Source organism: Trematomus bernacchii, unplaced genomic scaffold (assembly GCF_902827165.1).
Source record: "Trematomus bernacchii unplaced genomic scaffold, fTreBer1.1, whole genome shotgun sequence".
In the NCBI taxonomy this organism is placed as follows: domain Eukaryota; kingdom Metazoa; phylum Chordata; class Actinopteri; order Perciformes; family Nototheniidae; genus Trematomus; species Trematomus bernacchii.
In genome coordinates, this window is record NW_022987739.1 from 8,460,092 (window position 1) to 8,475,630 (window position 15,539).

At 39.5% G+C, this 15,539-nt stretch overlaps 1 protein-coding gene across 2 annotated transcripts in view; it reads right to left on the reverse strand.

Moving 5' to 3' along the window:
* Nucleotides 1-204: 204 nt before the first annotated feature.
* usp13 (ubiquitin specific peptidase 13) overlaps nt 205-15,539 on the reverse strand; it is a 32,456-nt gene continuing 17,121 nt past the window's right edge. For both annotated transcript variants that reach the window (XM_034146124.1, XM_034146123.1), the window contains exons 13-21: nt 14,636-14,810; nt 14,459-14,547; nt 13,899-14,021; nt 9,844-9,867; nt 9,270-9,413; nt 6,027-6,196; nt 4,247-4,436; nt 3,267-3,351; nt 205-2,895 (exon numbers count right to left, since the gene is read on the reverse strand). In XM_034146124.1, coding sequence (XP_034002015.1) covers nt 2,799-2,895; nt 3,267-3,351; nt 4,247-4,436; nt 6,027-6,196; nt 9,270-9,413; nt 9,844-9,867; nt 13,899-14,021; nt 14,459-14,547; nt 14,636-14,810 — 1,097 coding nt within the window. In that variant the 3' untranslated portion in view covers nt 205-2,798. The remainder of the gene's footprint in view (nt 2,896-3,266; nt 3,352-4,246; nt 4,437-6,026; nt 6,197-9,269; nt 9,414-9,843; nt 9,868-13,898; nt 14,022-14,458; nt 14,548-14,635; nt 14,811-15,539) is intronic.

Sequence of the window (15,539 nt, forward strand, 5' to 3'; positions counted from 1 at the left end):
ATGGATTACTTATTGAAACACCTACTATAATGCATATTACTATCCCTGTATAATCACAAGAAAGCATTAGCACCTTTGAAACCTACAATATGAAAGTCAACTTTTAAAATAAACTGTTGTTATATATTCTATGTTCATGTGTCTTTATTTTCTCACTGAAAACTCTGGAATTGGAGTTTCTTGATCATTGTTACGGAGGCAAAGTCTCAACAAAAGTGTAGTTTATTAAATTATCCAAACATCGTAGGTAAACAGTGCCACTGAGAATACTGTGATGACTCTATTCACATACAACTAAGCCACATTTGGATGAAAGCATACATTACAAAAGTCAACTTAAAATAATCCCATCAGGAAATCTATGTAATGAAAACTACAAAATTGGCACAAACTTGTTTGCAAAAAGGCAACAGAGTGGAACAAATGAGGAACCTTTTTTGACATTTAGTTAAATGAAAAAATGAGAATACAACCCACAAAAGTACAATTGTCCAATCCAAATGACTAAATGTCAACGTCTAGTGCACATGCTGACAGTGAAAAAGCCTTTTTGTTAAAAATGGAACCGTTTTAACAACATAGGAAAACAAATGGAAACAGACCAAGCTGGAGGGAAAGCTGAAACAAAAACTAAAAAAATACAAAGACAAAGAAAATTAATTGCACAGAATACCTGTAGACGTTTGTGACTGTACTTCATACAGCAAGATTATTATCTAATGATGAAGAGCAGAGTCACGGATTCCAGAGCAGGGTGTGACACACACACACATTTGGTTTTTGAAAACAAAAACAAACAAACAATTCTCAGAAGAACAACGGCAGAAACAAAAGACTTGCATAGAGAACTATTACAATTCCCTGCTGCATAGACAATAAACACTGCAGCAGTTTATCAACAACTATCTGATGAAAACGAGATGTTGCTAGAATAAAACTAAATTGCAGAGAAATCTAGGCACTGTGTTTTTAAAAAGGGAAGTACTGCCAAAATATGGATTTATTCATAAAATGTTATCTGAAAGTGATCAGTTATCAAGGAAATACTGCAATGACTGGTCATAGAAAGCATTAATTTAGATTGTTGAAAGACATTTTGAAAACTATAATAATATCACCTAACTATTTTCCACGGTTTCGATGTTCATGAGATATGCAGTTAAAATGACATTTGGAAATGTCTTTTCATTGTCAAATAATTGCCGTCTTCTTGGATATGAGAGATAATGACTTAAAAAACAACTAAAAATAGAAATATCTAAAAGACATCGACACAATACTGTCACATTCGAGAAGTCTATTTTAAAGCAGAACTCCCCTTTAAAATATCTACCCAAAATGCAGCCATTGGATGAACAGCATTCGATGGCTGCTCAATTCAATTCACTGCATGCAAGCTCACCAAACTGGATTTGTCCCATGAGACAAAATACCAACACTGCCTTTTTGAGATGCAACAGATGACACCAGATTCAGTCAGAGGCTGCCTTTGGCAAATAATCACATAATATCTACGTTTTTCCGGCACTCTATAAACATACTGAGTATATAAATGAGATGAGCATCGTGTCAGTAGATAATCCAGCATGAGGTTATTTGTAGAGACCAAATGGTAGAGTTTCAGCTGAACAGGAGGTTTTGGTTGCAGTGAGCACCATCGAGTCATACATTCAGCACCGCAGCACATCTGTACCGTACGGCTTTGGGTGGTTTCAAGAGCAGATTTGGTTGTAGTTGCATAATTAAGTGAATCAACCAATCATTTGAAAAGTGGCAAAAGGTGAACAAAACATTCATTTAAACGTTTGTGTCAGTGATAACAGAATAAACTGGTGCAGCTGAGATTAAAAGTTGTCTAACATTCTTGTAATTTGGGCAAACTAATAAATGACGTTTCAAGCACTCTTGATTTGATAGAGATCTTAGAAAAAGGACAGCATTGCAGAACTGAAGTTTAAATTGTAGTTATCACATTCAAATTAATTGCTTTTAGCTCATTTAACTTGTTTTAATTAAAAAGTGCTTTCAGCTCTTAGCCAGTTTACCTTTAAATGTTTCTCATTAAAATAGAAAAACTTGCATGTAATCTCTCAGTAGAGCTCGAGGCAGGTTTGAGCCATTATTTAACCACTCATACTGTATGGTAACTACAGTCTAGTTGACACTTGAGCACAACCGTCTCAGTGCTCTACAGTACGAACATTCACTGTGTTTGTAACTTCTTTCAGTATCCAACCAAAAGATTTGAATTCTTGAAATGTCCTTTCAATTTCCTAGGGATGAAAGGCATTACAAAATGCAAAGCACCGGCAGCAGCATTTCATGTTTGTTGTTGCCGTTTCAGAGCATTTCAGGGCTGGCAGTGAAGCCATTTCAATATACATTTATAAAATGTACCACTTTGAAAATACTGGCACTGTAGCTAAAGGCATAGAGGAGGAACAATGGTATTTGATATGTGACATTATTTTGTGTAGAGAAGTGGACATTGCACACATCCCTCTGCACCTACACTGTCACGAAAATGTATTTTGTTTAACATACACACTGAATATATACATTTAAAGCATAACAAAACACAAATGCACAAAAAGCACATTGCTTTCCCTTTCTGAGCGGGGTTCCTGGTTGCTCCGGCACGACGTCACGGTAAGGCGAGCAGCTGGTCTGAGAGGTTATTTCCATCCTTTTCACTGCGGCTGTTATTAAAGTTGTCTGACAGTCTTCGGTGGGGAAAGACTGCGGTTCTCTAAAAGGTTGCATGGTGGAGGGGGTTAGGGGGGGGCGGTATCTTTAGTTTAACTGCTTGACAGTCGATGGTAAAAGTAGATGTAGCCCAAGTCTTTTGGAGGCCTTTCTGACAAACACACTTTGTGGTCGTTGTAGATCACCCACCTTCAGGAAGAAAGAACATTTGTGGAGTGAGAAAAAGCTTTTAAAGTGTCACTTCTCTCAAAGCTAGGAGGACAGAGGAATGTGTCAATTCACAATTTCCTTTCATTAAAACAAATACAGTGTACCTGTGTTTTGGAATAATTAATGTTCTACTTCTGGTGGGCATTAAGTTAATAATAAAACTGGTAATGATAATTGAATTTCTTGAGAAAATGTATTTCCTGAGATGGAAACACATTAAGGCAATTCAAATCAGACATTTGAATGACTATAACTGGAAGGTCCCTCATAGTGATCAACAAAGTGCTGTCAGTTTCTCTACCACTGTGAATTTTATGAATATAAAGTAGAGAAAAATGTGTTTAACCCACCTTCCTTCCTTCTTGATGTGACAAACATAATGTCCGGACATTGTGGACGCTCCCATGTGACTGATGAACGCAAAGAGCTCATAACCTGGAAAGAGGAACATATTAGAAAATACAACAGTCTTTTAAATACAACTGTACGCAACCACTTTATATAAAAAGCTTCAGTAGAAGGACATGCAAACACCAGATATCATCAGGTTTCAAGACGCTGTTGCTGATGACGATGCCTTCATTGGCAGCATAAGAATTATCAAAAAGTTCAAACATTCAGGTATATTTATATTGATATAAATTATTTGTTTTTGCAGATTTTCCAGAATAGGGTATGTGTTATTCCTTTGTTTCTGTTGCACGAGCATCCTGTAAGGAAAGTTCACAAAGTGCTCGATTTAAAGTGAAACAAATTAATAAAAAATGATTAAAATGGGACAGCATGTCATCATTAACAAAAAAACGATTATAATTCTCACTACCAATTTTTGGTGTTAGTTATTAAAACACCATTGGTATGCTAGTTTGTAGATGCATTATAACATTGAACACATTTTCTTTATGAAGAGCGTGAACAATATGTGTGTGCCTTCAGTCTGGAAGATGATCTCAGTGCCATGCAGCACTACAATACACGTTGTGTCAGAATCCACATTGATTGGAGCTAATGGAAAACTGGTCTGTTATAAAAACACCCAGGTGAAATAAAAAGTCAAGAGGTCGAAAACGCCCTCTGACACTTTTTATGGACCCTGACCCCATTTGAATTTCATTGTAACGCAGGTCTTTGTCTTGTAAGTGAATATGCTAAATGCTTCTGCTGGATGACTGTCCCAAATACCAAGCAAACTATACAACTCTTCTTCTTCCGTATACTATACAACTATTTTCATTCTACACCAACATAGTAAGCTTAAAATTAACCTCTGACATTGATGTGCCTTTAGATAAGAATCAATAACAAATAAAGTCAAGACAGAGTCACTCACGTCCCGGTCCGTCTTTGACCCGGGGGCCCGCTGCCTCTCGGTCCGGGGACATCGTGGAGTTGCTGTGTGAGTTGGCGTTGGAGAAGCCGTTGTCGTTTGGCTCCGTGTCGGCCATGTCTGAGAGGACATCACTCTCCTCTTCCTCAGGGTGGATGAAGATCCAGTCGAGTGCTCGCTCGAGGTTATTATTCTGAAAAAACAATTTCCAGTTTTACTTTGGGAGTTTATTGTAATTCAAAAGCAAAATTGCTACATAACACCAGTATTAAAAGATGTTTGTCGTTTTCAGATGGGTCAGTGCGACAAATTTGTTTTAGCAGCTTAAAAATCCATTACATGTGTAGTTTTAGAAATGGACTGAAAGAGGAAGTTGCCTTTTCCTGGTAACATCTGGTGCAAAATAAAAAAGGTAGTAACAGGAAATATCAGCACTCAATGTGTTAGACATATGAAAAAAGAAAGAAAAGTTAATATTCTTACTATCCATCTTTTATTCTGTCGCTGTTGTATCTTAAAGTAGCTAATCAATAAAAAGGCAACAATGAACATGATAAATCATTTAGTGGGGAGTTGGCAGGTATCCATCCGTGCTTAATTCCCCTTGAGGTCTTTTGCTTTTAATCCAAAATAGAGGTGTGATTCCCGGAGAATGACGCAAATGAAGCCGCATGCTTTTTTTTCTTCCTCTCAAGGTCGAAAGAAAAATACTCCTCACCTAAATTTGGACTAATATTTCACACCGCCAGCCTCCTCGTGAGAAATATATGTTCTTTATTTTTGTGGAAGGCAGTGAGTTTGGTGTTATTAGGGATAGTAAGCAAGGAAGCCTGGTGTCTATTTATGTGCCTTAATAACAGTCTGCTGTGGTGTTTTGGCTGAGGGGGCAGTTTGGAATATGAAGCATGAAACGGGAGAATCAGGGGCCATTTCAAAACAGGGGCGATAATGCATTTGCATTTCCTTTGATGCACACACAAAAACTTGAACATGAACTAATGAGATGTGATGATGAAATGTCTCGACGTGTCTTTGAGGCAGATCCTGTTTCAAAGGGATGCATTAGCGTCCATATGCTGATGGGACTATTTGTAAACACCATGTAGAGCAGGCGACTTTAATCTCCCCTCGGACATGTAAGACCTATTAAATTAACGAGGCCAGCCAAGCTTGTTTATGAGTGACAGATATTGGTCTTCATCATCTCGACCTCTCTTCAAACAACACCTCACTTCCAACCTCTTTCCTTGTCCTGAACTGGTGACACTTTTGTTTGTATTAACCAGGACGTTCTTAATCCATCTGTGGTGACTGTCAGGCCGTTGTTGCTGTTGTGTTTCTGCACTTCTCTTACTCTGTGGGCGGTTCTCTGTCCTCAGAATGTCTCTTAACTTGCTTTTTGTCTCCTATATAACTCTTTATTGTCTCTGTGAGTCATAGACTAAGGACTGAGCTCCACCTACAGAAGTCTGGCTTGAAGGAAGTGCTGACCATCACAGCACAATAGCTCCCCTCCCTGTTCAGGTCATTTAAAACAAATCGATGTTACCACAAATCACAGCATCAGAGAGATTAGGCCGGAGGTGTTTACAGCAGTGAAATTCTGAAACTCATGAACTCATGTTGATGAACAAACTACTCTGGGGATTAAGACTCATTTGAATTATCTGGCAGAGAAAGAATATGCCTGGAAAAGAGGTATTGATGCCAGCTAATGGAAAAAAAAAAGTGATTTATTTGTTATTTTTTCACAAAGTGCAATCAGAGTGGGCAGAAGACTGACCGTGGCTTTGAGTGCCTGGATGCTGTGAGTGCGGGGGAAGCCCATCGAGGTGAGGATGGCGATGCTCTCCTCAGGGGGCGAGTTTCCCAGCGGGGGGGCGCCCAAGGGGCTGTCACTGCTGGAGGGACCGAAATCTATCATGGAGGGCAGAGTGAGAGGCTCTGCAAAGTCTGAGGAAAGAGAGAAAGAGACAGAATAAGGATGAGATGCTGTAGTTCTCCATATATTAAACCCAATATATGAATATATTTGTGTTAGAGGTCAAAGTTCCAGATTTGAGACTTCTTTCTGCTGCTTCCCTTCGGCAAGTAAAGTTACACTCTCACAGTTAAGTACAGAAGTGCAATTTCAAGAGAAACTTGGAAAAAGTTACATTTATTTTCAACATTAGAAAGTTAGAGAACTTTATAAATCAATATTTCTGAACATAGATGATCAAGTGAGTATTAGTCACAACATATCTGGAAAGCTGAAAAACAGATTTGTGATATTACTTTTGTTCAACAAAAAAAAGAAGCAATATTGTATTCTTAAAAAAAAATCATCCTCCTCATTCGAGCAGTGACAAGCAAACATTCATAGCATAAAATACATTTGAGAATCACCCTAACTTTCAAAAGAACTGCAATGTGTTGTGCTCTTTCAACAGATCGAAGGAAAGTGAACCTTAAGGACACTTACTTGACGGTTGGTCATAAACAGAGCTTTCATTATCGCACTTGCCATAAATAAAAATGTGAAGGGACTTATCTCCCACTCCTGTCTCCATCTCAGCCTCCTTCTCCTTTCATTACCCGTATTATAGGTTTTTTTTAATGGTATGGGAAGAAGGCTCTTTTGCAGGCAGAGAAATTACAGACACAATTGAACAACTCATGTTTGTGTGTCAAGTTCAACTTTTGCTAAATTGGTTATTATTTAACCTCTAACACAAACTCTGACAGTTTCAATGTTTATTTAGATCTTATAACAGCCTTTAAAGACATTCATGAGGTTCATATAAACTACGTCCCTGCTCGATAAGACTGAAGTTCATTTTATTACCACAATTACTCCAAAATATGATAAATAAGTATAATAATTAAGTTCCCTTGCCAGCAAAGTGCTTTGGAAATGCATCCTTATATAAAGACAGTTTATCTTTGTAAATGCATCACTCTCAGGTTCACCTCATTCAAAGAGAATGATTAAGTGAAAACTGCACCGTTTTACTGAGGTTATTGAGCTTGAATGCAGCCCATTCTGCAGATCCATTAGGCCCATTTAAAAACTAACAGCAGAGTTAGTGCTGCTCTAAGGGCTGCTCTCATTTCTCTCCACTGTAGAGGCCCTTTACAGCCAACCAGGGAAATAAAAGTGACACGAGTCGACGCCTTTGGGAGCGTCTCTGCTGCTCAGAGCCTCTACAAGAGACAAAGTCAGCTCCTAAAAACTTTTTTAGTGATAATCTCTCGCACACACACACATACTGGCAGCGATACACTGCGGTACACAAAGGAATGCAAAGTCTGACACTTGCAAAAACAACTTAACCGTAATGCTAGAAGGGGATATGTGACATAATCTCTCACTTTGAATTACCCTTGGGTTTAAAAAGGTCCCATACAAATAAACATGCCTCTGCTTTCTTTACTTTCTGCAGAAATGTTTTTGGCAGGTTTGCATAGGCATGGCCTTTTGCAGAAAAAAAATAATGCAACACAAGCTTTACATGAGCTGACTGGCTTTCAGAAGCGATCACATTCTTGGCCGACCATTGTGTTACTTTGTGAAGCAGCATGTCCATGTCTTTTCCTCATTTATTGTTGATATCTCTTCCCCTTTGACGTCTGTGGACTCAAAGCTGATAATGACATTGTGTCTCTTCAGTGCAGCTGCTCTTCTTGTTATGGGTTGGGTCTTTTTGGGTCATGGATACTTTTTTACCCCTCCACACCCACTTAACACACCCTCACACACGTCCTATTTTTTGCCATCACTATTTGGTTCTGAATATGTTTAACTATTAGCCCCTTACCATGAATTTGTACATTAGTTACTTCCAGACTTCTTTAAAAGGCAGGATGGCACCATATCTTTTGAGTCAATTGAGTAGACTGACTATAATATTCTAGATATCAGCGGACAATAGCTCCATAACTGTAGCCAGATACAGTTACAACATTTGTTAAGCCATCAAATACCCCCATGTTACACTCAGTGGTTGCGGTCAGCAATGCAGTAACTTAAGCTCAGATATGTGCTCAAAGAACATTACAGACCTTTCTGAATCATGCCAACACTTGAGTCTAAACTCTGTAGGGATCATCTTTAACGTTATCTGTAAACACATCACATTGTAATCTAAAGCAAAGGGCGAGTGTGTAGTATTGAGGGGGATCAATTTGCAGAAATGTAATACAACATGATTTCATTCAAATATAATCACCTGAAACGTAGTGTTTTAGTAAATTGAGAATGTGCCCTTCATATACATATCTAAGTAGCCTAGCTCAGAAATTACCAATCAAACACTGCTCTATAGAGGACCTTTCGGATTGTTTTATGTTACCTGAAGGCCACCCTAAATCTCAGAGATGCTTGTAAAACTGCAGGAACACATTCTGCTGCATGAATTTCATTGTTTCTAAAATAGTTTTATGGAAAGGATTGCCTCTCAGTGAGGCTAAATTTGTGAAATACACCACGGCATTAATTCGTTTTTACTCTCTGAGGCTCATAATCGCAGATTTGTAAAGGGATGGGTGAGCAGAATGGTATTCAGTTTGATGCAATCTGTAACCACAATGCTAGATGCCAAAAAAAAGAAAATCCTACTTTGAACTGCTAAGAACTCGTTGACTTCTGCTTCATTGGTCTTTCTTTTGGTGTGACTGTCCACATCTCTATATTTGTGATATGTTGTTTTCATAATTTTGCCTGGTTCTAAACCCAAGATACAGAGTAACAACAAGACAAAAAGCCTTGTCTACTAATGCATAAAAGATGTTCAAATAACTTTTCACTGTACAAGCCATCCAGTTCAACATGGTGTTAGCGTCTTATGCCTGAAGATTGGATTTGGATTCAGTGACTTGCTCGTCTTTCTGCTTCCAGTAAAACTATTACTTTAGGTGCAGATTCAGTGGTTTGGGTTGTGCACTCCTATGTGCTTTTTAACCAATACGCCGATAAAGGCTTTGACCTCAAATATAAACACTTGTGTCTGTTGATCTGTTATTTGAATGCAGTGAGGTTCCTTACCAGGCTCCTCCATGTGGGCTATGATCCAGTTGAAGGCCATCTCGGGGCCCATGTTGCCCGTGTAGTAGACCGCCTTCCTGCACGCCTCCACCGGGAAGCCCATCTCTGCCAGCTGCATTGCTGCCGCCTCGTCTATTTCTGGAGCTGGGGACACGACAAACTGACATCAATAACTAAAAACAAAGCAGTTGCTGATTCAACATCGCCGTTCACCTTTCAGATTCAACCACCAAATATAGATATGCGATGGTTCTCTCTTTGGGCCTCATTAAACAAAGATGCCAGAGGAGAATCAGCCCTGGGGGACTTTTCTTATTGATGGGTTATTTATCAGAAGGAGAAATTAGTCTGGCTGAAGCAAACAAAGCCATGAAGAAAAGTCAAGTTTGTTTGGAAGTAGAGAGCAGCTGCTGCACCTGCTCGAGTATATGTTGTGCAAGGTTTCGCTACATAGCATTCATCAGCATTACTTGGTTCCCAAAATACATTTCTACATGGCAATATATCTTTTAGAAACGTTGCACATTCAGATACAAAGAAACATAAATCTGGTATAAGGAAATAAAATACTCACAGTCTGCAGAGCCCATGGAGTTACCTGAAACAGAAGAGGAAACTTAGTTCAGGTGAGTGCACACAATGAGATCAAACACTATCTCTGGTTGTTCTGAGTTTTCTTTTGCTTGTATGTTATTTTGTGTACTTTTACCTAACTAACCCTAACATCATGTAAACATAGAGAGTTATTATACATCTATCAAAAATCACAGATGTAAGAAAAGTGGGATTACTGTAGTGATTGTTCTGGTAGCCAAAAGAGTGATGAAGACTCTGAAAAGGACAACTGATTTAGTCGATTACACTGAGCGAAGGGATGGGCTGAAACTAAAAATGCAAATCCCAAACTTGTTATTTTTGTGTTCTTTAGATTTATCTTTGAGGTTTCTTTGTTTACATGATCTGTCGGTGTTATATACATTTTTAAATCCTCACTCAAGACTAAGCTGAAATAAAACTCAAGGCAATCTTACACCATGGACACAATTATCTGCTAACAGGCCCCAAGGCAAATAATGAGCTGCTGTCTACCAATTAACGCCCTGGTCTGACTGACCCCAACTTAATTCAATACACTCAGGAGTTTTGCTGCTTCCACCTCATTTGTTCTAGTATGGTCATTAGCTTTTTATAGCAAATGTAAACAAACTTATGATACTTCTGTAAAATGCACACTGCTGAAGCTTTTGGCTGACTGTTTAGTACTTTTTCTTTGTTACAGTAAGTTTTAACATTGACATTTGTCACATGTGGGCACAAAATATGTGCTGCTGGTGTTCAACTATAAAATAATTATATAAGAACACCCCTTTACTATTCAAGTTCGATACAAGATGGGCTAAGATGTCAGAATTTTTTTTTTTGGCGGGACCCCATACTTTTCACAACTTCAGCGACCCCTGTTTTTCTTAAAACAGAATAAAATCCACTATCCAATATCATCTGATAGTTTTATAAATTAAATTACAGTTTCTAGTCATAGTGTTGCTTCCTCTCATTTTTTTGTTATACAATTATGAAACAGATCATTCTTAATTTTAAATGCCTCGTGGGTATTTGAAATTGAAAAGTGCCTGAGTGTTGCAGTTTAATCTTGAAGAAAACAATCAGATTATAACCATAGCCAGAAATCAATTTCTATAATGTATGTGAGCACTTTGTAATTGTTTGTTTTTGTGCTTTAAAATGAAAAAATATAATCAAATGATACTTTTTTGTATTCCAATTCCTTAATAGTCTGGAATAATTGAGTGAATGGATGATACACCAGCCAATGAGAAATAATGTGGTTCTTCCAGCAAAGAAGATTTGTTCGGTGCTGTGTAATCAATGAGGAGCACTGAAGCCTTTTGGAGACAGAGGGGTGGCCAATGATTAATCACTGCTGATGCCAGCTGGGGGATAATGGACCAGTGGTTCATTTGCAACCAACAAAACCCATCATATAAATGTGACATAAATAAAATCTGAAAATGCTTCGTAAACAGCACATCGACCTCATTTAGTTTCACAGTTCAAACTGCATAATTTCTAAACTGGTACGTCTAGGAAATAAGAAAGGAAGCTCTGACTGAAATGACTCTCAAACTTACTACATCCAAACAACATTTACACTTATTTTTGTGAATCACTTTCACTGTGGCCCGCTAAAATAGCTGCATAGCTTGCTGCTGTTGGGCGTAGATATGCAACGCTGCCTAAGCAAAGTAGTTTCAGCTCAAAAGTCCTTAATGTGCAGCAGTCTGAAGAGTTTTAAGCAAATACTCCACTCTTCCAAGAAGCCAATTTCATGTGTTTGTAGATTGGAGATAACAGGTACAGCACATAATGTTCAGTCCTGAAATATTAAGGCATACTCAGACAAACATGCTCTGAGTCTTTCTGAGTTTCCCGGCCTAAGAAGCAGCCGGCTAAACGATTCTGTAAAGCTCTGAGAAGTCAAAGCTCCCGAGTCTGTCAATGTGTGAAGCACACAAAGGCTTCTTGCTGATGTTACAGAGTTTTTGGCTCAGGACCCGTTTTTGGGTGTTGCAGCTGCAGATGGCACAGAACACTTTGTGCTTCACGCCTGCTAAAATATTAAGGAGGACACTGATAACTTGATGTAGCTGAACTTTGCAAACAACCGAAGGAGGCGCACAGGAATGACAATAACAATCATAGAAGAGACACGTTTTTGTCGTTAGGAAGAGAGGCAGAAGTACACTGTATGTAATGCTGGAAATATCAATAAGCAAACAGTATGATGTAACAAACTAACAAACGTAAGTAACAACAATACTGCTTGGGATTTAAAATGCACTCTGTAGCTTCTAGTAGGTTATTCCCAGAGCCCGAGGAAGTGCATTACAAGGGGATCTTATAAAATCATTATAACTTATTAGACTTAGCCACACTGTGAACACAACAACTTTTCAGTAATTGATTGAGCATGCCTTCCCGAAGGATTCCATTCAATATGGCCTTAAAATAAAACCTGAGTGGCTTTGAGCAGAACATCATATTAGAGTCAATTTCACGGATCATTTGTCTCTGTCACAAAAATACCTTACACCTTCTGAAAAGGGTGCTAGGCAGCAGCTTTGGAACAACACACATCTGATGTAGTTCTCAAAGCAACACTGCATTTCCACTTGGAAAATCTGATTTATGCTGTCTCATATATTGAAGATGTGTTTAATATTCTGTATACATTACATTGCATTTAGCTGACGCTTTTATCCAAAGTGACTTACAATAAGTGCATTCAACCAAGAAGATACAAACTTGAAGAAAACATATGAAAATCATATAAGTACATCAGGTTTCATAGAGCCAAAACATTTAAAGTGCTACTCAACTGGCTTTAGATAAGCCAGTCCTTTATTAGTATATAAGTGCTTTGTTAGTCATTTTATTGCTCGAAGTGGAGTCGAAAGAGATGAGCGCCGGAAGATGTGTAGGCTTTCTGCTGTCCTGATGTCAATGGGGAGCTCATTCCATCATTTTGGAGCCAGGATAGCAAACCGACGTGTTTTTGCTGATGGGAACTTGGGTCACCCTCGCAGTGCGGGTGCAGCGAGCCGTTTGGCCGATGCAGAGCGGAGTGCACGTGCTGGGGTGTATGGTTTAACCATGTCCTGGATGTAGGAAGGGCCAGATCCATTCACAGCATGGTACGCTAGTACCAGTGTCTTCAAGTGGATTCTAGCAGTTACTGGAAGCCAGTGAAGTGAGCGGAGGAGCGGCGTGGTGTGGGAAAATGTTGGAAGGTTGAAGACCAGACGAGCCGCTGCATTCTGGATGAGCTGCAGAGGTTGGATGGCACATGCAGGTAGACCAGCCAGCAGGGAGTTGCAGTAGTCTAGGCGTGAGATGACGAGAGCCTGGACCAGAAGTTGCGTCGCTTTCTGGGTCAGGAGGGGACGTATCCTCCTGATGTTGTAAAGCGTGTATCTGCTGCAGCAGGTTGTCGCAGCGATGTTTGCAGTGAAGGACAGGTTGTTATCTAGGGTCACACCCAGATTCCTTGCAGTCTGAGTCGGGGAAACAACAGAGGGGCCGATATACTCATGCATATAATAGAGTAGGCACAATATGTGTGGTTATCTGGGGACAAATAAAAACAGTTGCTTGGAGAAAACAATGCCCTTTAAAATTAATAAAAAGGACTGTGAAATTGAACATGAAGGGCCAAAGATGCCCGCAGTAGTTGAGAGCGCTGTTTGCTGTTTTTAGTAGCCACGCATGAATGCAAATATATCCCTGTAGGACATGGTAGGTGAGTCATAGCTTGTGACCAGGGGATCCTTGTCAGTGGATTCTGGGTCAGGTTAATGCAGCATTTTGATTTAAAAACAGAAATATATATATATCTTAAACGGCACCAAAAACTCACACTAGGGTTACAGTATTTGCAAAAGGACCATAGAATGATTAAAGAGCACATGAAGGTTCCTAATTTAATTCTAGCTCTTATCAAGGTGTTATGCCTTGTAGAACCACCTAAGTGTGCTGTATTAACACATACACACACATGCACACACACACGCCCACACACACACAGATGCATACAATGAAGTTGTTCTGTACCTCTGGTGTCTTCAGCTAGCACGATGGGAGGCAGGAGGTCAGGCAGCTCCTGTTCACCGGCCTGCAGCCCTGTGGCTCGCATCCGACTCAAATCCAGAAAGTCTGGGACATCAATGGCCACATCTGCGCAGGAACAAGCAAATACAACTTAACTGAGCAATGCATCCCAAAAATAGTAATCAGAGCCTCCTGAAACTGTGGTTCTGAAAGCATCCGTCGAATTACAAAGGATAAATCAAATAATACATCTCAAAATACATTTACAAATTGTTCTTACAGCAATGATTTTTTAAACATATCTCACAGTTGAGAGAAAACATATGTAAGTAACTTGATCATAAGAGATGTGTAGTTTGTTTATGTGTCTAAAGTTGCAGGGGAACCATTCATTAGTTTACACAAATGTGCAGTTTCACCTTCTACTGTATGTGCCTTGTGAATTGCTGATTGATGATGCCCTCTGCTGGACAATTATAGCACTATTACAACTACTTATAATAACCGAGTTACAGCACAGCATCCAGTAAAAGACAGTTTAGGGGGGGGTGGAAAATAGTTACCTATTTTCTTCGGCACCCAGTCAACCCCAAATGTGAATTTCTTGATCTGCAAAATCAGATACTCAGGGAAGGTGGAGAAACGGGAAGTTCTGCAGAGGAGATGCAAAGTGAAACAAATATTACAAATACAATTGAATTCAAAGATGTGAGCCTAGGAACAGGTGGCCCTTAGCTTACTTGACTCCGGCTGACTTGGCCTGCAGCGCTGAGCTCCAGAAGTCGGGGACGTTGTCTGGCTCTGTGAAGGCCTGCAGGCAGGCGGTGAAGGGGATCCGGGCTCGAACCGGCTCAGGAGGAGCCCGCATGTTCTCCTCTGCTTCCCTTCGCTTGGCCCCGTATGCCAGCAGCTCCTCTGGTAGAAACACAGCAAAAACAGACCATTTGAGCTGTGCTAATGCTAATAATCAATTACAACTCCAAGAATATTTTTTATTTAAAAGAAAATCTGATTTGATACAAGATAAAGGATCCATTCAAATATCAATACATTATTTAAGAAGTTGAGGATTATACAAGACCATAAGCATTCACTTTGACTGTCAAACACGTCTTATAGGGGTATAGAAAATATGGATTCATGTGTTTAAGAGATTCTCATATTTTTCTCAAGCGTTTCACAAACAGAAATCAATCTACATTTTTTTTTTTGAAAGAACCTAGGTTCTGATACTGATCATTTTCTCAAATACAAAAACTTTATAATCTCATACACACTTTACACTGCTTCAATTGTATCATTTGCACACAACCTTGACTAATGCACAGCAGAAAGGAGGAATTTCCTGAAATTGCCACCCCTATGTACTGAATTTAAAATGCATTATAAATCAAATGGTTATACCAAGAATAAAAATCACATAAAAGCATTAGATACCCAAACATTGACAACCCTAATGTCCCCCCCTCACTCTGAACCTCCCAGTCTGGCGGCCCTGACCTTCTGTGCCCTTTCAGAGGAGGAGCTGCTGAGCTCCAGCGGCTGGAGCCACCTGAGACCAGCGTCCTGCCAGCTGGATCGACCCGAGGCAGCTGTGGGCCCCTGCTGCTGCGGGACATTGTGTGTGTACGGGGGCTCCTTTAC